The 20720-nt window shown below is 49.4% G+C and overlaps 1 protein-coding gene across 4 annotated transcripts in view; it reads right to left on the reverse strand.

Annotated features, from left to right (window-relative positions):
- Positions 1 to 11505, reverse strand: part of TNIK (TRAF2 and NCK interacting kinase) — a 167962-nt gene extending 156457 nt beyond the window's left edge. For 3 of the 4 annotated variants that reach the window (XM_075031387.1, XM_075031388.1, XM_075031386.1), the window contains exon 1: positions 11110 to 11505. In XM_075031387.1, the coding sequence (XP_074887488.1) occupies positions 11110 to 11166 (57 nt within the window). In that variant the 5' untranslated portion in view covers positions 11167 to 11505. The remainder of the gene's footprint in view (positions 1 to 11109) is intronic. The other variant, XM_075031389.1, reaches the window with a different exon arrangement.
- Between the last annotated feature and the right edge of the window lie 9215 nt (positions 11506 to 20720).

The raw sequence follows: 20720 nt of genomic DNA on the forward strand, positions 1-20720 counted from the left end.
TGGTGCTGCGTAAGGCAGCAGGATCTGGTAGTCTAGTCCAGACCACAAACAGGCAAGGTCCAGAGGGCAAGATACACCTTGAAGCAGGTGGTAGAGGTGAGGGACGGTGGAGGTAGAGAGCTTCTCGCCTGGAAAATAAAGCATGGCAGAAGCAGCCCAGGGATCTCCAGTTGCTGTGGTGCATCACTCAGGGAAGAAAGAAGGCAAGGCCTCACATATTTAGCACCATTTTTTCTTCCGAATTTTCAATAAACTACTTGGAGTCTTCTACTTGGCCTTTGGATTATGATCTTTCAGGAAGGCCTTTTTTCCACGCTTCTCCACAGTTACGAGATCTAGGAAAGAAATACCCCCCTCTCAGGTTAACTTCTGGTGTCAGGACTTCACGGGATTTCACGACCCCAGACAAAATCATCAGGCTTTTGACAAGTTAGAAACCCTTTCCCAGGTGCAAGGTGCCCCTCTGCCATACCTTCCTCTTGCCCCTCTGCTACATGAAAGTGCAGAGAAGAGCATGCCTGGGGCACTGACCCCCAGGCTGAGCCCAGGAGCTAATCCACCTATCGCTTCTTGGTGAGCTCCTGCCCCTGGTCACAAGTGCCTTTGGACCAGGCTCTGTGGATTGCAAAACCTCATTTATTGAGGAAAAACGCTAGTTCAGTACAAGGAAGCATTTAAGACAGCTAGTAGATGATTAACAAGTGAGTGCTCAAGTCAACTGCTGCAGGAGCACCACAGGTTCCTTATGGCCATAAAAAAACTTCTCATCCTGCACCCATTTGGCAGACGTCAGAGGCAAGGTGTTCACGGACAGACTGTGCCTGGCAAAGCCCTCGCTGCAGGGAACGACACAGCCACAGACTGTTAGCTCTTTGCCTCCTTCCCCCCCAGGCTCCTAACTGCAGGTCTCCAGCCCAGGGCTCTCCATCGGTGGCATCCCTAGGACCTTCCCATGGAGGATCTTGTTCCTACCTTCCTGCTCTCCCATCAGCCAGCCTCCCCCCCACAAGACCTCCCTCCCCGTGCTAAGCTCTTGCCCGGCAGCCTTTGCAGAGGGGGTCACGGCTTTCCGTGCTTACTGCGCAATTTAGCACCTACCCACCTCCCTCCCAACAGCGGGCATTTGCCCCCCGGCCAGCTGAGATGTCTGGCGGGAAGGAGAGAGCTATCAAGGTCCCCACCCTCGGGCAACATCACATCAACGCAGAAGGCTGGGGAGGAGAGGTACAAAGTGTGTCGTGTGGCTCTTAAACCGAGGCCAAAGAAGAAGCAGCATTTCTGCTCAGGGCCTTTGCCTTTTCATCTTAGAGTCCCCCAGAGCCAAGTAAAGGTGCTTCAGCGCTCTTAAGTATCAGCTATTTTTAGGCAACAATATCCTGAATGCCCTTCTTCATCCTGGCTTTTATATCACACAATGAAGAAGCTACCAGGATTTGGCACTTTCTCCTGAACAGGCCATCAACAAGTGACTCATATTATATTGCAGCATGAGTCATCTTGGCAGAGGTCACCATCATAAGCGACAACTAGTCTTCAATTATTTCCTTCAAGTTGAATTAAAGGTATATTGTTATGCTAATTTTACATCTGCTCCATCCTATCCTTCCATCCACTGTCTCCAGAGCAACCTGGGATTTCACCTCATGGCCCAAACTGCCTCTGGAAGAGCTTTTCCACCACGGTGTAGTTACAGGTTGTCACAAAACGTGGGCATGCCAATGGGAAGTCTTCTGGATGGGTTTTCAGCTACGGCATCTAGTATCTAAAGCAGCTCCCCATCCCTCCTCCCACTGCTGCTCCGCAGGGACAACAAGCTGCTGTTCCTGCCACCTTCCTGCTCGGTCCATACTTTACCATGACGACTTTCCAAGGATCTGGGGCTTGCCTAGTGCTCAAACGCAACCACCTTCAGGCTGCCACACCACATCGTTGCCTCCAAAAGCGGGGGCAAAGCCCAACAAACAAAATCACTTCAAATTATGCCCAGCGACACATGAATCTTGAAGAAACTAGTACAAGCCCTGAGCGGAGCAGGTAGAAAAGGAGGCATTTTCAGCCATTTTCTATTTTCTAGCCAAGCAGCCCTACCTTTTAACAGGACTTCAGCCTCTCCCCTCCATTCTTGCTCCCTTCACTCACCCCCCACACAAAGTACCCATCACAGCTCCCCAACCAGCGACCCAGGAGGAGATGGCATCCCTGCCAGGGCAGGGCACAGTCACTGCAGGGCACTTGGCTCAGGGAACAGTTTTGCCCATTAGAAAACACAGACATTACCAGCCCAGTCACCAGTGGAGCACTCTGTGTTTATGTTTATAGAAGTCAAACACAGTCGCACTGGCTGTGAGGCTCACTTTGGAGAGCATTTGTAAACTGCTCTCACTACTGGAATCCCATTTAGCTATTACAGCCTCTTCAGCCACACTAACACACCGATCCCTGCAGAATAGCAATAGGAAGAGCAGAGTCATCACACTATTTACTGAAGCTAATCAATATGTAAAGGCTGAAGATTTATTGCAGTGAAGACAGCCTGTCTGCAAAGCCAGAAAATGCATTTAAAGCCCTTTTAATTTTGTTGCCTTGGCCTCTGGTTTTGCTCCAAGAACACAGTTTCCTTGCACACCCATCTTTCTCTCCTCCCAAAATGGTGGCATCTGCAGACACATGAGAAAAGCCCCCTCACGAACGCCTACCGTGAGTATTCAGTGGGAGGATATAACACAAAAAACACAAGTTTAAGGGCAGTACCCCTTCCTTTCCAGCCAGGTTTCACGTGTGATAACAGGTCTATGGCTAATTCAACATCTCCCATATAAGTGAGTAGCTTGGGAAATTTTGGCCAGTGTTTTGAAGATGGTTTATGTGCCAGGTACAGGGACACAGGCTGTGCCATTCATAGCCACACTAGCCCAACCATGCTGTCCTACTCCACTCAAGAGGGAACAGTTAGAGCCATGCTTATTTTTATAAATATTTATATATATAATGTTATGTATATATATTATTTTTATATATGTAAGAACTTTGTAAGTGCCCCCACCAAGCACACAGCATATCTGACTTGCTGTATTTTGGGAGCGACCACCTGCAAAGCTGAAATACCAGCTGGGTATCACGACTAGTGAGCCACAACTGGGGAGAGATGCTACAAACTGCACCATCAAAGCTCATTCTCTGGTTTCATCTCGGTTCATGCTTTGGGGAGCAGAAGCACGGTAGGCAATAACCAGCAGGCTTAGTGCTCCTGGAGCGCCAACACTAGAAGGGCCACCAGCTACTGGGTAAACGCAGTTGTTTCGGTGACTGTATCGGCTATATGGCCCGCAGTGTAACACATCTAAGAAAGATGGCAGTGAGGTAGGGAGGAGATCTGTACCCTGGCTTTTGCCAGTTTATCTCAAAATTATACTAAGCTTTTATGCTAGTGTACAAAAGAGAAAAGAAGAGGCAAATATATTCTGATTTACAGGGAGATTTCTATTGTTGCCTGGACATCAAACAGCACCCAATTAGTCCTGCAAGGATCTGACCCACAAATTATGAAAATAAATGCCTCCAAATCTTTGATCTCCTGTATTTCTGTAGCATGCTACAGCGGTTATTAGACACATTTTATTAGATTCAAGCTGTGCGATCTCTTTCTCGGCAAAGGCTCTACTGCCTCCAATGCATCCGAAAGTCTCCATCCAGCAGATTAAGGGCATGGTCCCAAACAGTCACTTCTGTCATGGACTAAACACATGACTCAGCTGGCAGTAGGCTTTTTCCTGCTGAGTTTCAAAATTAGGAGCAAAAAGAATTTTTAATAGGAAGGGGGGGGGGGAAGTGTCAGCCACCTAAATTACATTTTTGATTCTTTGTTAGTTTATAACGGAATATACGTCCTAGGCAATATCCCTGGCTTCTAAAAAGTGTTGCTTTCAGAACAATTTCTTTTGTTTTGCACTCTGAAATGCCATTGCTGGAGGAAGGAAAAAAACCCGTAACAAAAGGTTTCATGCACTCTGAAGCTGAAAACCACACGTGCGCTCACGTGAACAGAAACACATCCACCCACCCTTGCTGCAGCAACAGCACTTAAAACCAAGAGAATGTTAAACTCGCATTGCTAAGGCTTTACTCAGAAGAGCAACTCACTGTTCACAGCCCGCTAACTAACTAAGTGGCTACTGCGCTTGCCAGAGGCCATGGTTGTTTTCAGCCTGAGTGTGTGTGTAGAAGGATGGGGACCATGTCAACCGCTCAGGTCTCACTTACCGTCGAGTGAGCGAGGGTGGTGTTCGCACGAAGCCGTTAATATCTAATAGGGTTTCTGTAGCAGAGGAGAGCTGGTTATCTGCAGCAGAGCAAAGTGCATGCCTTCTGCTGCACTCGGGGTAACTCGGCAGCTGAGCACAGGGCAGTACACACTGTTTGCTCACCTAGTATGGAAGGAGGAAACGTCGGTTCTCAGCTACACAAGACGCATCTGGATACTCCAGTGCCACCCAGCTGATTACAATCATCCATCATTTACTACCAACACGCAACCTTGAACTTCTGGCAAGCACTGCAGAAAATTAACATGGAAAAGCAACATTCTCGATCAAAGGGGAAGAAGGTTTTCTGATTTGCCGTTACAAAATAAAATCAGGTGTGCAGAGAGATAACTGAGTTTCGACTAAACTTTTTATCAGTGTTTTCCAACCTCGGTGGCTCTTCCTCTCCTTTCACTAACGAGCCATTGCAGGAGCATCCCAGGGCTGGGGCCCTACGTGCTGAGCATCCTCATTCCTCTGTGGGAAGGGGATGCTCGGCCCCTCACAGGGCTCCTCTTGAAACCACCATGGAGGGGGAACAGGGAGAGAGAGAGGGAGTCTCCGTTTCCCAAGGACCATGTTCCTTAGACAATCCTCCTTCAGAAATCATAAGCGATTTACACGGAGAACATCAAATCTCGCTTACATAAATTGTTTTCCTGAGCTCAGAGCAGACAACCCGTCGGTTTCAATGTGCAGCCACGAGTCAAAGTGACAAAAAGGGACAGGAGGAGGGGATGGGGGGAGGAATCAAAGCTACTGGCTTCATAAGCAGGACACACAACCCCTCATTTAATGGAGCTATCAATGACCTGGGCTAGTGGTTTTCGACCCACAGCCTGCTTTAATGGCTGCGTGACAGGTAACAAAGAAGATGCCTGAGCATCAGCAAATGGAAACCTCATGTGATGGAGGCTCTACACTTCTCGTGGGCGAGCAGGGTAGCCGGGGCCAAAACCACCGCCGGCAGGGAAGAAAAGTCAGCCAAAGCCACAGGAGAGGGAACGGTGCTGACTCCCAGCACAGCTCTGCTGTGGGTCTGCGCTTCGCCCCGCAACGCTCCTGGTCTCTTCTGCAGCTGGCAGCAAGGGGAAAACGGCATGTATGCTCCCCAGGTACCACTGGGTGAGAAGCTGCCTTCAAGAGAACCCTCAACACCATCCTCCTCACCCCAAGACACAACAGCTTTTACTGATGCTGTTCCTCCACGTCTCATGCGCCCTTTTGCCTGTTGGTAGCTCTTTACCGGAGGAAGCATGGGAAATCTAACAGGATTCTCCCCATTTATATTTGAAGCATGAAGAAAGGAGACAGGGATCAATACTCCGTCCTTGGTCTGCAGGTCAGAGGCAGAGAACTCCCGCTGATGTATGTAATTACCCTTGCAAAATGACCAGGGGTGCATTAGAAGGAGTCGGGCAAGGGTTTGCAGGGAGCAGCAGCTCGGAGCCGGAGCCCAGGAGGTGATAGCAGCTTTCGCGTGACCTGGCCCCACGTGAATGATGACTTCCAAGGACACCTCTGCCTTAGCTGGGCAATTCATTTGTGGAGATATACCTACAGATCAAGCGGAAACACTTTCCCCCCTCACCCCATACAAACTGTACCACTACATCTACTAGAGCCTGGCAGATAAAAACTACCTTGACGTAGCAAGGATAAAAGCCTCTTCTAACTACTCCTCCTTGCATGGATTAAAAATCAGACACTTCATTTCAAATACGCACACCAATCAAATACTCTTTGTTGCTTCAAACCTCAATTCAACAAAATGCTTGTGCTTGAACTGCAACCTGCTCAAGCACATGTTTTGCTATAAATCCCCTCCAAATTATTAATTTTTACGGCTGACCAGCACAGGAACACTAGTGAGAACAGAGACTCTCCATGCCTTTAGAAACACCATACACTTTCATGTTGCGGAAGATCTCCAAAGATGAGGAAGAGTAACCACAGCATCAGTGCCAAAGGACACATGGAAAGCTGCAGAACAGCAGCATCTGGGCTGCACAACTCCAAAAGCTGGGAAAGAAAAAAGAAATCAACCACGCAGAAGGATTCGACAGAGGTCAGCCTTGTTTCTGTTGTACCTTTTCATGAGCACACACACATAAGAATATGCATGCATGTGTAGAAGATAAATGTCTGCACCACTATCAGCACTCCTGGCTCAAGGAATGGAAGCCAAGATGCAGAAAAAAGGGTTAGAGTTGGACACTGTCATCCCTTTGAGATGATTCAGAGACAAGTATTATGTTGCCAAGGTTTTATGGTTTAAAAAACAAAGGCTCAAAAATGTACAAAGTACATGGACACAGTCATGGTCCATAGCTTACACATGCACTGAATCACCCTGGAAGAGGACAGATGAAGTCCCTGACGGAAGACTCCCGAGAGAGTCTATCATCAGGAATTGTGGCTATATATAGTTATTTGTTGAAGGTATGTCCCAAATTTTGCATAGTAGCATATCATGTGAAAGACAGCACAAATAAATAAGCTTTTCATGTCTTTTTTTAATCTCCAGAAGTCATCTCTAGTCAAATTTGTTCCTCTTTCTATTTAAGAAGGTGACCTTTGCAAAAGCTGCCCAAATTCTGTTGAGCTACAGATTTTTTTTTAAAAGATGCTGGAAGAAGAAACCTAACATAATGCTGCCAGGATAATGCTCCCGAGTGGTGGCTTGCAGCGCTTATCCCCCATTAGAACTTCTCCTAAATCTTTAATGATGCTGAAATATGCCATAAACTGATGAAGTTCTGGAAACAGGACAACACCAGCATGTTTGGTTGGTTTTTGTGTTGGGTTTTTTTTTTTGAGAGCTTTTATCTTCATTGACAATGATCAACTAATGCAAACAAATGGCCACTGAAACTTCACTTCTATACAAAGCAAAGCTAAAGGAAGAGTAGTGACATTTTTGGGTTTCATCCAATTCTTCCCAGCAACAGCTAATACCCACCGGCTCCTTAATTCTGTGCTGTCTCCTCTCCAAGCCTGAGCATTAAAGGCCAGGCATTTCCAAAACAACTAACGATTTTAGGATCCAGTTTCCAGAGACTGCACGGTCAGCACTTTGCTAAAGTAAATAACAAAAGCTTAGGTTTTGTTAATGAGTTCAAAACAAAAGCAACATCCAGGTACATGAAGAAAACAATTACTCCTTCCCCAAAAAGGCTCTTGTTAAATTCCCAGGCTTGCAGGAAATCCTTAGCCAAGCCGTACAACCCAGGTGAGCCTTGCAAGCCCCCAGCCTTCAGCCGAGATCGAAGCCCAGGGCGAGCCCCTCGCCAAGCAGACAAGGAGCAGCTGTGAGCGGCGGGGTTTGCTTGCCCCAGGCCGGTCCCACCCCGGGGGTTATCAAGCTCCTTGAGAAAAGTTTTCCTCCCAGAGCGCTTTTATCACCTCCCACACACCTTACAAAACATGCCAAATTAATCCAGCTGTGGCAGCTACTGCAGAAGAGCCCACTGCCACCGCTGGTACATCAGCCAGAGGCCCAGCCCTGCAGACGGATGCAGCAGAGGAAAAGCTATTGACCTGAATATTTTAGAAGGATCAAGGCCACTGCCTTCAGCAAGAGATGACAGGCTCTTGCATTTGCCGAGACAAAAAAAAAAAAAAAAAAAAAAAAAGAGGGTGGAAAAAAACCCAAAACCCAGCCCCATCTTTCTGCCTGCTCTCCTATCGGGATCAGCTGTGCATTTACCACTAGAGAGCATGGCCCACTGCATCCCTCCTCACGCTCATTCTCCTTTTATTGCAAAAATCTGCTTCTCAAACACGCCTGTCAACAGCCTGTGCGAATCCCCGTGTTAATCATTATTCTGCTAATAGCACTGCCAGGTCATTCGGCTATTAAACATGCTGAGTGGACTAGCAAAAATATCTCCCAGCCTGTACAAAAGAACATTATAATGTAGTTTATCTTATCCCCTTGTCAGTATAATATGCAGCACTACCTGTTCAATGGCCTCATCATTTTAAATTACAGTTTTCTGCAACATTAACAATACTCATTACCAGCACCACCACCGGAAGATCTCTATTTTAAGAATCCTTCTGATGTCGAAGGCTTCACCCTGCCCTTTCCTCGCACGCTCAGCCCTCTGCACCGACACGGGGACGCTTGGGTACCATGGCAATGAGCACGGTGCACAATGATGGATAGAAACATGTCGCAAAGAAGGCAGGAGCGAGCCCGAAGTGTGCTTACTCGATGCACCAGGCCATGCATTTTAATCAGAATTCAGGGCTTTGTTCCTGGCCCAGCCGCCAGCGCGTCAAGCAGATGCGCTGCTGCGGTGGAGCTCGACTGCGTGGCCAAGATAAACTCTAGCGTGGCAAAAAAAAGAAGCGCCTGCTACCTCCCATGTTACCTTTCAGCCCAGCTCTACAAATGCTAGCCCGTAAGCTAGCGGGCAGAGGCGAGCTGAAATGAATGATGGTGTGCGGGGTTCTGCTCGTGCCAAGCCGTGCTCAGCCTTCAACAGCACGCTCTCGTCCTGCAAATCCACCTTCCTCCCTTGTGACAGAAGCAGGGAAGCCAACGCAAAGGACAGGGCCAACCAGCAGTCAAAAGTCCACCTTTTTTATATGCATTTGCTTGTTGTTCATAAAACTCAGCCTCCGAGAACATTTCGGTGACTCAAACTTGGAGATAAGCGGCCCGAGCGTTTCCTTTCCCCGCTGCTGGGAAGAAACCATCCCCTCCGCCAAATTTTGAGTCACTACCTGCTCCTAGCATTTCACACAGCCACCCCTCACCCCTTCAAACACGTAGGCATGAGAGCAACGTCTCCTCCATCCAGACTCATCTACAAACCCGCAGCAATGTGACACTTCTTTTCTCATAAATGAAATTCTGCAAGGCTTGGGAAATTACTCTTCCCTGCCATGTTTTGTGCTCGGGCAGCAAATTTACTATTGATTTCTGATTCAGACCCCATGGAATGATTCACGCTTCTTGCCCTATCTGCTGAATTTATGACCTTTAACAATTATTCTAAGTGCTAAAAGAGCTTAGTTTAGAAGAAGATCTATTCCTTGGCAAATTAAGCTCCTATTCTTGTCTCGCTTACAAACCAACACATCTCTCATCATTTACAGGAAAGCGCCATAGCAGGTCTCTCCCCTCGGAAGGGTGCAGAGGCCCAAGCAGCAGGAGCTTGGGAAGCGGGCAGCCCCGCTGCAGTCCCTGGGGTCCTGCCGGAGCAGCCACTGCTGGGAAGGGGGACGCGGCTGGGAAGGGGGACGCGGCTTTGCACCCCCACCCTGCTGTCAGTCGGGGGGTTTCAGGTCCCCTTGTCTCCGGTTACCCTGAAATGCCAGCACTGCTCTGCTCGCAGACCAGGCGCTGTCGGTGGGTCTCAGGGGGAGGGAGGGAATATACATTTCCTCCTAAAGCGAAAACAAAACCCTGACTGTATGTGGTGCGCATTGCTACTAAGAAGCCACAAACAGAGGAAAAAAAACCTAAGCATGTGTGCATACAGTTTTAAAAAGAAAAGGTGCCCTAGTTCAAATAAACTTCTTAATGCAGATGTTAAAAACAAAAAATTACAAAAAAAAAAATCTGATTTTCAGGGTGTGGGGGAGAAGGAGAGGGTTCCCTTCCCCTCCCAGATGATACTGCTTTCCTGGCTTAACTCCACCAGCTTCAGTAACCTCTCTCCCAAGGCACCTTCCACCTAAGAGGGGAAACAAGAGCTCCAGGTCTGTTTTTCAGCTGGGTGGTCCCCCTGCTCCAATCTCATCTACACTGTGTATTGCTGAGCAATCATTTACACTATTAATCAACCAGAAACTCACCAGGAAGAAAGTAGGGCAAGTGAATAAAGATAGCCTTTTTTTTTTTTTGCACTGAAGCAAATAATATTTCTAAAAATACACTTGTGCAAGTCTTCAGTGGATTCTGCTTAATTTTATTTATTTCTCTATGCCAGCAGGTTGAGAGAAGCAGCCTCGCTGTTGCCTCCCAAATCAACGCCGCTCCCCTAAACGACTCCCCGTGCTCATGACCGACTAGCCGTTCTTACCACCAAAAGGATGAAGAAAGGGGGAAAAGGAAGAAAGTTACAGGAAAAATAGACCGGGAGCGGGGTGGGGAGGGGGGGAACATCAGGCCACAGCCCACGCAGAGGCTGACACGTCTGAGGAGCCCGACATTTCAAGGGTACACGGCGAGCTTCGTTTTCAAGGGAAGGGGGTGAGGAGGAGACGAGGGCGAAGGGGCACGGCGGGAGATGGATGGAGGGGCTGAGGCGGAGAAGAGGGGGGCCGTGGCGGTGTGGAAAAACCTGGGTTTGGGGAGCAGCCCCGCTCCAGATAACCCGGCTCCAGGGTGTCCTGTCTGTCTGGGCGTGCTGCGCACACAGATCCACACGGATCCACACACGGATCCACACACGGATCCACGGATCCTCACACACACAGATCCTCACACGGATCCACAGATCCTCACACAGATCCACACACGGATCCTCACACAGATCCACACACGGATCCTCACACGGATCCTCACACACCTGCGCACGCCCGTCCCGACCCGGGCGTGCGGCCGGACCCGCGGGCGCAGGCACACACACATGTGTGAGGATCCACACACACATGCGTACACCCGGCTGTGGGCACGCACACCCTTCCACAGCCGTATTTACATACGTGCAGGCGCGCAGACACACACACACACACACCCGCATCCCCCCCACCCCCTCCACACACACACACCGGGAGATGGATGGATGGATGGGGGGGGGGGGCTACCGGTACCGCTCCCGCGTCCCCCCCGGCCCCCGCCCCGCCTCACCCGCAGCGCCGAGAGGTCGATCTCGTCCAGGCTCCGCGCCGGGGAGTCGCTCGCCATCTTTCCACCGCCGGCCAGGCGGCCCCGCCGCCGCCCGCCGCCGCCACCGAGCGGGCACTTGGTGGTGGCGGCCGCCGCGGCGCTGGCGCTACTTAACGCCTCTCCTCATGCGGCGAGCCGGGAAGGAGGAGGAGGAGGAGGAAACCTCCGCAGCCGCCCCTGCCCCTCCGCCCGCAGCGCGGCTTAGGGGCGGCCGCCGGCTGCCGGCAGGCAGGGCACGCCGCGGGCTGCGCCGGGATGGCGGCGGCGGCGCCGCATCGCATCGCCGCCTCCCCGGGCCGAGCGCGCCGCCGGAGCTGTCTGTCACGGCCGGGGGAGGAGGGGGCGGCGGCGGCGGCGGCGGCGGCGGCGGCGAGGGGCGGGGGCGGTGCCGGGCCCCGCCGCCAGGGGGCGGGGGCGGGGGCGGGCAGGGCCCGGCCCGCCCCGCTGCCCTCTCTGAGGGGGAGAGCGGGAAACGGGGAGGCGAGGGGGGGGCTCGGTGTCGTGGTCGCCGGGGGGACGACGGGTTGGGGGTTTTGGGGGGTTTTGGGGGGGCTGGGGGCCCTCCGGAGGGGTTGCGGCTTGAGGATAAGGGGCTGCGAGAAGCGGGTCGCGCGTCCTGAGGGCTTCCAGCCCTGCTGCGCCTCACGGCGAAGCCCCCGCAAAAGGGGGTTTGGGGAGCAGGCGGACCCCCGCGGGAGGGAAAAAGCCGGGGTACCCTCCGCTACCGGAGCAGTCGCGCCTGTCGGGTCTGGTGGGAAAAGGCGCCCAATTTCAGGTGCCGGACCCAAATTCGGCCAGGCTGGAGCGTCGGGAAGCGCTTAGGGCCTGGTCCTGCCTGGTGCCAAAGGAGCGGCCGGCCGGCTGCTTGATGCACCGCGGGATGCTCGGGTCGAGAAACGTCCCTTCTCCCGACGGAGCCAGGAGCCAGATCCGGGTCACAAGCGGTTCCCTCTGCGCTCGGGAGCCGTCCTAGCCCTGTCGACTCCCACGCTGTTCCTGAGTAAGCGTACGAGATTCACGCTGTCTTTGGAATTGGCCGAAACCCCTCCAAAGCCAGCAATAGCTAGGTAGATTCAGCTTCTACTGTTTTCCGTAGTTCCCTTTTTCGGACGTGGTTTCTGCCAAACCAGGTGCCGTATATAAATATATATGTAGAAAAAAATCTGTTGCCTTTGAGAGAACCGTATGGAAGCTGTACTTACAACATCAACTTGTGTCAGGAGCTTACAATATGCAGATCTGGGAAGCGGAAACCCTACACATGAGTCAATTGGCAGGCGGATGGGATTTTCTTACACTTTCTGGTCGGAGATGTGCTTCAAAAAAAAAAAAGAAATTGTATTACAAACAATCGTGCAGTGGCGGGGAGGCTGCGCGCTGCAGCCGGTGCCGGAGGTACGGCCTCTCCGGGCTGGGCTGGAAGGGACGGACGGACAAAAGACCAGAAGGAGCTGCCGAAACCTCCCCAGGAGCAACAGGATCCGCCGAGGCGGTTGGAGAAGTCGAGGTGGTTGCAGACATGGAGGTGGTTGCAGAAGTCAGGGCCACCGGTGCCTCCACCCTCTGCTCGCTGGATAGCCCGCAGCGGAGGGGCTGCATCAATGGTTTATTAGCGTTATTAGTCCTAATCGCAACAGAGCTGGGGACAGGAGAGGCAGCACCGGTGTTTTGGCTTGCAGGGCTGCGAGGGCGCAGCAGAACGTGATTTTTTTTGTTGTTTGTTTGTAATGAACTGGTGAAGTGGCAGGTAGCGGAAGTCGCCGTGGGTGAGGCGCACAGGGCTGCACGGCGCCCGCAGTGACAGCAGCCTGCCTGAATTTATCCCCTTTTTCCAAGCCACAAATCATCACTCCTTGATATCTTGCATAGTCATTAGTCCTCACTCACATTTAAAGAGCAAATTTGATCAAAATGCTAAACTCAATAAAATAAAAACCAGGGACCGTCTGAGCACCCTCCTGAATCTTTGGTGGTGCTGGGGTGTTTTTTTAAAACAGATGTCTCTCTCTGTTCAAACCTAGGTATTGCAATATTTTGCTCGTACTTGTGAAGCTGGAAGCAAAACTGCCTGGAAACTAGTAACAAACCAATGCGAGACTTCCTCCTGCTTTCATTGTTCTCGGGGAGAGAAGGGAAGAACAAACAGGATGAGAGAGGACGCTGGCTTGCTCTAATGTGCTTTCCATCCAAGAATATGCAGGATTACTTGTGAAATACATAAGGATTTAAAAAAAAAAAAATATATATATGCCCAGTCCTGCAAATAGACAAATTACCCTGATCCTCAGCATGAATGCAAAGTCCCAAGCTAAACTGTGATTTATTTATGATCTGTCTACTACCTAACAAGATGGTAAAAATGTAGAGGACCCTTCTGTTATCACTGACATAAGAAATGCATAAAATGATAGTGGGAGGTGAAAGGAAAACCCCAGTGAGGGCTGCTGTTTCCAGTCTGCTCGGGGGGGACAGGAGCAGCCTCGGTGAGGAGGTATGTGCCTGGTGGCCTCCTGAGATGCCAGGGCTGCTGTGCGGGCTGTACGGGTGCCCAGCCAGGCTGCAGGAGGAGCTAGAGCTGGGCATTCATTTTCTGCAGGAAGCTTTTGCTATAGAAAATGAAGTTCTGAGATGTTACCTTTTTTTTTTTTTTTACAAGGAGGTGTATATCTGTGTCTCTCTGTACACTGTTTTTCTGCCAGGAGCATCTAAACAAAATCTTGCAGTTGGAGTCACTGTGACTCAGAGCACTCGGCTGAATTGGCCCAAAATATTTTGCTGGAGTCAGTTCAGCATTAAATTGTGTTTCCACCTGGCCGGTCCCCCCTGGGAACGGCGGCTGGACCCCGTTGCGTCTCACCGCGGTCCCTCTCGCCGCACGGTGCCCTGTGCTCCAGCCAGCCCGGCTGCGTTGCAGCGCTGGCATGGCTATACGTGAGCGGCAGCACGGGCAGGGTGCTGCCGAGCCAAACGAAGGCGTTAAGCTGCCACATCCCACCCTCCGTGAAGCAAGAGCCAGGGACGAAGAGCACAGCTCCTCCTCGCCCAGCTCCCCGCCTCTCTCATCAGCTCCGTACCTGGCATTTCTGCTGCCGCAGAAGCTGGAACCGTTTTGTGGCAAGTCGCTGTTTTTGCCATTTCATCCCCATTCAGAAAGTGGAGAAATGTGAAAATGTCATTTTTTCCTACAGAGTGGCAGTCCCTGGCCTCGGTCAGCCCCAGTGAGCAATGAGCACCTTGATGAACCCAAGCTCCGCTGTTGGTAGTGGGGGGCTAATGTCAGGGTCAGTATTTTTGATTTATTCATTGAAGGGCATCAGCTCACATATAAACTATCCAGGTCATTTGACCTCTGCATAAAACTAAATTTAATTATCTAACAGTTCCACCACTGTTAATTATATCATGAGGGGGTATATGGAGAATGAGTAAATCTAAATGACACATAAGGCCTTGTCCAATTAGCAAGAGCTTCAGGTGCTTCGGATCATTCTCCAAAAGACGAGCAAGAAAAGGAATGAAGCAAACAAGAAAACACATTTAGGCCCTATTTTGGGCCCTGACACACGATTTATTCTACCAGCACACGTGGGTCACTTGTTCCCAATAATTCTGTGACCACTTGGTCCTGTGGCTGGCGTCAGTGTAATTTTTCCGGTTCCCTAAATCCAGGCTGGTTTACCCCAGTGTTTGCCCATGTAATGCAGTAGTTAAAGGAATCTGCCCAAACTGAATGGAGGATGCTGAAAAATTAATACTCTGTTAAATGCATAATAATTGGGGTTTAGGCTAACATGATAACATGCAGCTGTGTTAAAAGACACTCAGAAATTAATGGCTACACATGTCCTAACCTGCATCTATTGATCTTCTCAAATGCACTTTAACTGATTCATTATCACTTACTGATTGCTCGTCCTTCTGCTGATATGGGTTCCTCTCCAGGGAGAGAAGTGTTTTTCCATTGCATCCTTGGAGCTGAGCAGGACTACCTGTGTGAACCCTGCTGCCCAGCTTTTTCCTATAGCTGTATACAAAAGAAAAAAACCTGTAAATAGTTAATAGCTCCCTCTCTTAAGCATTGTTCAACTACAGAACCCTGTAATCACTGCAATGGCAGAGTAAATGGAAAATCAGCAAGGGCTCTTTGAAAAAAACCCTACCTCCACAGATTCATACCCAGGGAACAGCACGGTGCATTTAAGTAGCAAACTCCTGGGGCACTGCCGAGAAAAACATGGTAGACGGTACGCTTCCAGGAGCTTAACTCGCCCACAGCACCCCTCCAAGCTGCTGTTCTTCCCCAAAATATTTGGCACGGAGGACCGGCACAGGGTTTCCTTTATGCCCCTTCCACTGCAGTTGCATTTGCCTTCTCTCGAGGGCTGCCACCATGGGCCGAAGTCACCAAGGAGACAACAGCCTAGAAGCCTTCCCCCAGCAAGGCCACCAAGGTGCTAAAAGAAGCAGGACTGCTTGCTGTGCCCTTCCCTGGTTTATGTAGATCAGACTCGCTGTCTGCCTTGCACGAGTTAAAGGAGGCTTTTCCAGGGTAGCAAGCGCTCGCACCCTTTGAAGCGCCGCTGTATTATTTACCAGAATACTAAAATTTAAATATAAAGTTGCAATTTTTAGTTAAAGCAGAATTGTACATAATAAATAACGCGTGTGCCTCCCCAGCAGATGCAAGCAGGCATTGACGCCTTTGTTGGTCTCCCATCAGCCTGGCTATAGCATCGGAGGCCTAACGCGATGTTGATTTGGGCAATACATTCCCGTGTCACTATTGGCGAACGTGCCACACTAGCGATGTAGGGCTTTTTGTCAATTAACCTCTTTCCTTTGTGCCTCTTCTGCAAAGAAAAAAAAACCACAACAAACTATCAAAGGGCAACCCTGCTCTTCAGGAGGGTGTCAAGTCTTTTATAGTCGTTTAAAATGTGCCAACTGTGACTGTTTAGAAACCAATCAAAATCCCATTTTTGCACTGCTTGCAGAAAACCTAATGCAGCCTTGCCCCCAGCAAACCGTGTTCCCACAGTCCCGCAGAGGAATACTAATTTCTGCTTTCTTTGCCGAGATCTCAAGGATAACATCGGTATGTGTAAGGTCCAGAATGCGGGAGCTGCTGGATGAGGGACGTTCTCCAGAACAGACCTGCCGCAGCAGGGAAGTCCTCCGGGGGCCTCTGCCCATAAATACCTGCTTTACAACCCTGTCCACGGGGCAGAACAGCTGCTCTGTTTTTCAAGTGCCTTTTATCAAAAATATTTAGCATCCCAATATGTTTTTTATGCTGATCAGTCTGGAGCTGAGTTACCCTAAGACAACCAGTATTTATATTCTCTCTTTCCCTCTTCTTTCCTGGCTTGTCTTGCAGACCAAAGGCAGCCCCAGGCCTGGGAAACACCTGACCCGAAGCCACCCCCATCTGGTATTAAGCATAGATCAGTAGAACAAGAGAAACTGGCTCTATCTTTTGTCAAATGCAAATTGCTGAGAGTTAATTAAGACACATTTCAGGAACAGTGAGGTTGTTTTTTTAAAATGATAATCTGTCCTGAGGTGTGGGTAGGGTTCGACATCTCTCCTCGGGAAAGGGGTTACAGAACTGGAACTGTGCTTTGCAGTTAGCAATGGTGCTGATAACAAAGGTCCCACAGGGCTTCGGCGATGGTCAGACAGACAGGGTATTCAGAGACCTGTGAGACTGGAGGCAATCCAGGTCAAAAACCTCCTTGGCATATATATTTTTCCAGATTTTAATTTCTTTTTAACGATATCCGTCTTCACCATGGCTTGTGAGATGTGTTGTTCTGCAAAGAAGGCACTATGCTTCTGCCTTTTTGGAAGCATGTTGAATACTCATCATTTCACCCTGCAAAAGGCAAAAGTCTTTTAGATGCAAAAAAAAAAAAAAAAAAAAAAAGGAAAGGTTAAACCACAGAACAGACTTTCCAAGTCTGATATCTCAGGCTTTCCACTCATAATCAATGACCAAAGCAGAAGCAAGTCAGAAAACAACTGGAGGTACTTAAAGCAACTTAAAGTAATCATCTGAGTAGTGCTTAAAGTGTTAGTGTCTGAGTAGGAAGACAGGGTTTGAGCCAACTGCTGTTGCCTTTCTGTGGAGGCTTCGCTCAGAGGTGTTTACTTCCTCATGCCTTCACAGAGATGTGGCAGTCTATGAAAGCACTCCTCCTGGAATTAGATGAAAATGGTTTAAAAAAAAAAAAGGGTTTCTAGGTCCTGTCATAACAGGGAAAAGCTTAAAAAAGCTAACCCAAATGTTCACTGAAGGCAAGCCACGCTGCAGCTCTTACAAAATGGATGGAGACTTTCAAAGGCATGGGACTTTCTGACTTGCTGAAAGACAAAATCATCATCAGCGCACCCAAAAATACCACTTCACCATCGCAGAAAGGAGCTGCTTGGGTCAGAATTTCACGTATGGAGGCCTTCTGCAGCGTCCTGCTGCACGGCAGGGAAGGAGATGCAGGCTGACTTCAGGCCCAGGACATCCTGTAGAGTTGAGATACTCTGATTTTCAGATCATACCAGAAAACTCTGCTGAAAGAGCAGACTTTCTTCGACGTCAGTTTTGTGACCCTCGGAAGGCGTTTTTCAGCCTGCAATATGGAACAACCTTCACTCCTACAAATCCCAGCTGAAGCCATTAATGTCACCTACAGATGGAAAAGTCTCCGAAAGGATAAAGAGCCAGACAAGAGCCCTGGCCGGTATGGCCATGTCCTCTCCACTGCCATTTGGCCTGATGACTAATGCTGTTAATGCAAACGTAGCACAAAAGGATGGCTAACCCCTCAAGGGCTGTGAAGATTACACCACGCCACCAAGAAATACCTCCAGAAAGCCACAGACAAGTAGGACTGAGTGATTACAGCAGGGGAAAAGCCCTTGAAACACAAGTGCCAGGTAGTACTAGGAGGCAAACTCGTGAAGAAGGGCGAAGGGTTCACCTAGCTGTGCAGCATCCCACTGGTCAGCAGAGATCTGGAAATGAAGTGACATCCAGGATGGGAAAAGCATGGTCAACACTTGGTTCAGCTCAGGAATGTAGAGAACAAAAGAAAACAGATATATTAAAACAAGTTCATGATTTTAGTGTTAACACGTGATTTCTGAGAAACTACCAAAACACCAGGCAGGAAACTAGGTGGTTTTGAAAATATCTATGAATGGCATGCTGCATGTTCAGTGGAATGACTCCATCTTCAGTTAAAAAAGCAGAAAAGAGTGGGCTGATCTCAGAGCAGGGGGAAACCCTGCCCACATCTGAGCCCGCAGTCTGGGCTCTCACGAGTAGGTTACAGCAAGGAAGCCATCAGCTGGGAACTAAATAGGACACTCGGAAAAACCTTGGCAAGAAGGGTAGATCAAGCCCAAATGACAAAGACGAGACCGAGCCCCATTTCCCCTGTGCACCAGTGCTGAGTGGGAAGGATGAACTGGGAAATTTCCTTTGAAATTCTGGCCCCTACAGGCTCAAAGCAGCTAGCGTATTAGAGAGACTTTTAAAAGTGACCTTATATATTTAATTAATCTCGGGGTTTCAGAAGTTTGTGATTCTCAGTTTGTGGCTCCTGGCCCCATTGAGATGGGCTCTGCAATGCCACCGGGGTGGGAAGTCTGTCCTGCTGCTGCATGGGGTGAGCTGGGACCCGCAGCGGGCACTTCACCTGCTGGCACTGTCCCGTGTCCTCCTGCCTCGGCTGTCTTCTGCACATCTCGGAGAGAGAGATCCATGGTTATGTGGCATGAAGGAAAGATTGGCAAGAAGGGTGCAGCAGCAACTTGAGGGAAACTGAGGATACTTCACAAGCTGATTAATTTCTTGCCATCCTTTCTGCGCCACTTGACTTTTAATAACATATACAGCATGCACGGAACATGGGAATACAGTAACTGGAAGAGAAAGACTCCTGAATGCTGAAAACATGCAATTTCCCTTACCTGGAATGAGTGACAGCTTGGTAATGGCATGAAATAAAGTCACAAGGTGTTTCTGTAAAATGACCGATACATTATTAAAATAAACAGGGAACAATCTGCATATGTGCCTTGTCTGATGAAGGAGGGAATGGACTGAGTCTGCTCTGAAGAAGTGCGGAGTGACTGCTAAGGCACAGATTCAGGCTGTCACAGCAACGGGAGGTAAACAGGGGACGAAGACACGGCTGAGGCAGTGAGACAAGCCGGACAGGGATGATAAACCGGAGTGATGTGCAGTGGAGATATTTTGAAAATACCGAGCCAGATTCTCTGGTGAGCAGCATCGTCCAGAGGTCACTTCGGCACATGGTGGGTAGATGTAGTGAGCCCACCAGTGCTGCCCACCCTGGTCCCGTGGCCAGCCCCTCCTGCCCTCCCCACATCCATCCCCTGCCCCTCGCCTTGCTCCCCCTCCACCGCCTCCAGATCCCAAATGGAGGTGAATAAACAGGGATTCATCTGGAGCCTTCCACCTGGAAAGACATCAGTAGGAGCTGAGTGTCGGTCAGAAAGAAATACTCACAGGAATAAATACTAAAGCTCATCTCCCACAAACAATGCTTGCACTGATTTCAGCCAGTCTTCAGTAGTGGCGCCTAACCAAAGATACTCATTGTGAAAACTCGTTAGTGAAATCCTCAAGCCTTGAGACAACACCAAGCTGCAGACATCTCCAGAGGGACAAACCCCCTCCATACCACAGCATCTCGCCAAAACGCACGGAGGGAAAGTGCTGACAGCCCCACAAGAGACCTCTCTGCAAAATTTCTCTGGATTATTTAGTTGTTAAAGAAGATTTCAGTGCTTTACACAATATCTTAAGAAACAAGTTAGACATATCCTAACAGAAAATCCACTATCCTCTATGTAGGCAGGTGGCGGATTTAGCACTTTATGAGCAACCACGCTCTCAGAAGCACCAAATGACACATGCAGCAAAGTATGAGTTTTGCAAGTGCCGTAGCTGACACAGGCTGTTTGCTGAAAGGGAATTAGCCTTTTCCTCTGCAAAACTGAGCATTAAGAGCTAGTCTGACTGCTAGTCAATGGCAATTAGGCTGCTAAAAGCCCAGGTTGCTTTTGGAGAATAAGACTTGAGCTCCTGAAACATGCAGGCCCTCGTTCAGCCTTGTTTCTCCTTTCTTTTCTGTCTCTACCATGAGCTAGTGTAAGAGCTGAGATGCAGCTGACCTGAAATTACCCATTAAAAATAATGAAAAAAACCTGTAAGACAACTGTAAGACAGCAGTTTCTTCCAGGCATGCAAAACAGCCATGTTCACCCTTACCAGTATTGCCTGTGTTTTGTTTCAGGTCCTGACATTGCAGATTAAGCAATTTGGGAACATAACGAGCACGTCAGCTTAATACCGAGTTCAGATTAAACACAGTAAAACCACCAACAGCAGTAGCTGTTTAATCAGAAAGAAAGAAGCATATAGGGTCAAAATTACATTATCTCCTATAGCATTGGGAAATGTCCACTTCAAATTTATCAACAAGATGCTGGGCACCTGCTAAACACACCCAGAGAGTGAAATTGGAAAACTACAAAAAGCCTGT

This window comes from Buteo buteo, chromosome 7 (assembly GCF_964188355.1).
Source record: "Buteo buteo chromosome 7, bButBut1.hap1.1, whole genome shotgun sequence".
Taxonomy (NCBI): Eukaryota; Metazoa; Chordata; class Aves; order Accipitriformes; family Accipitridae; genus Buteo; species Buteo buteo.